Source organism: Austrofundulus limnaeus, unplaced genomic scaffold (genome assembly GCF_001266775.1).
Source record: "Austrofundulus limnaeus strain Quisiro unplaced genomic scaffold, Austrofundulus_limnaeus-1.0 Scaffold12, whole genome shotgun sequence".
In the NCBI taxonomy this organism is placed as follows: domain Eukaryota; kingdom Metazoa; phylum Chordata; class Actinopteri; order Cyprinodontiformes; family Rivulidae; genus Austrofundulus; species Austrofundulus limnaeus.
Genome location: NW_013952414.1, coordinates 1,797,492 through 1,798,966, shown reverse-complemented (window position 1 = coordinate 1,798,966; position 1,475 = coordinate 1,797,492). Strand labels below are relative to the sequence as shown.

The 1,475-nt window shown below is 36.4% G+C and overlaps 1 protein-coding gene across 2 annotated transcripts in view; it reads left to right on the top strand.

Annotated features, from left to right (window-relative positions):
- The window catches only part of LOC106513403 (cystatin-A5), a gene marked incomplete at its 5' end in the record, with an annotated part of 17,162 nt that overhangs the window by 4,228 nt on the left and 11,459 nt on the right, over positions 1 to 1,475 (top strand). The window contains 1 exon segment of one of the 2 annotated variants that reach the window (XM_014002213.1): positions 668 to 1,010. Within the exon segment in view, the coding sequence (XP_013857667.1) occupies positions 668 to 796 (129 nt within the window). The 3' untranslated portion in view covers positions 797 to 1,010. 2 annotated transcript variants of the gene reach the window in all.

Here is a 1,475-nt window from a genome sequence, read left to right as displayed (position 1 = left end):
CTACAAAACCCAGTGTGTGGCCGGGACCAACTACTTCATAAAGGTAAAGATGCTGCAGTTAATATGTTTCTGTTAAATGTTGTTTTTTTTATTATCTGTGCATTTTTTAAAAACACAAAACAGCATGATGTTTTAGAGTTCCTGTCATTCAGGATGTGTTAATCAGACAAAAATAATGGAAACAATAAATAGATTAAAAAAAATCTGAGGAGTTCTTTATTCAGAGTGGAATGGAGAAACTTTCACCTGGATGGAGAGCAAAATGTCTTCAACTACAAAATAAAAGTCTTTAAATTAAATTACTACAAAGCTGTTATTATTCATGAGATGAAAACTGTTTGATATCACTGACACCAAACAAATAAATCCAGGTAAAAATATTTTTTGACTCAGTGGTTCCTAGTTGGTGTCAGGACACCCCAGTGAGTCCTGAAACATCAAGGTGGGTTCTTGGAAGAATTGAAGAACATCTATTTTTTTTTTTTGCATTAGTTGTTATAAAAGTCAGGTTGGCGTACAAAACAGAAGAAAGTAGGCTAATGATTTTTGTTATTATGCTTTATCAGCTGAATTAATTGGGGTTCAGGTCTCTAATGATGTTATTTTGTGGGTCAGAAGCTGATAAGTTTGTGAAGCGTTGCTCTGACTGGATCTATCTGTGTTTCAGATCCATGTGGGTGGAAATGAGTACATCCACATTCGTGTTTATGAAAAACTTGCATGTAACGGAGGAGGACTTGAGCTGACCAGTATCCAGCACCCCAAGACCCACCAGGACCCGATTGTGTTCTTCTGAACAGATCAGACCGGTGTCTGCACTCAAGACATGGAGTCATCAATTTCTAATGATTCAAGTCCAGCTAAAACCTAAATGTGAATATTTACCACACTTTATTTTTTATGACCAACTTAAAACCAGTCACATTTTGTTTTACCTTGTGACCGATGTTCCTCTTTGTTCAGTCCACAATGTGTGATTTCTGTTCACGATATTAAACCTAAAATGCTGACTTTAGTCTACAGTCTGTGTTCATGTGTGCAGTTGAGTCATCGACAGTATCTGTGTTTCCAAGTTTACATTAACTTTAAGTCCTTGTTGAAACATGCAGTGGCAAACATTTTGCTACAAATTCCCGCGATGACAGGTTCAGGTWTTTCCAGTCAGGTAGTAGATKTGTATTTTGGGTGTAGACGKAKAATTGGATCAGTTCAACAAGGAAAATACTTCTGAAACTATCTATAACAATCTAATAAATGGGAGTGGTTCTTTTTTAAAGTCAAATGAAATGTAATCACTGTATTTTCTACCTTAAAAAGAAAAACACAGGAAATAATTAGAGACAAATAAACTTAAACCACCACCTTATCAATATAGAATCCAGTCCACCCATTATCTGCTACTTGCTAGAGTCAGGTTGAGGGGGAAGCAGGTTGTTCAGAGTTGTTCTGTTATTCCAGCTCTTCTGGGAGGATTC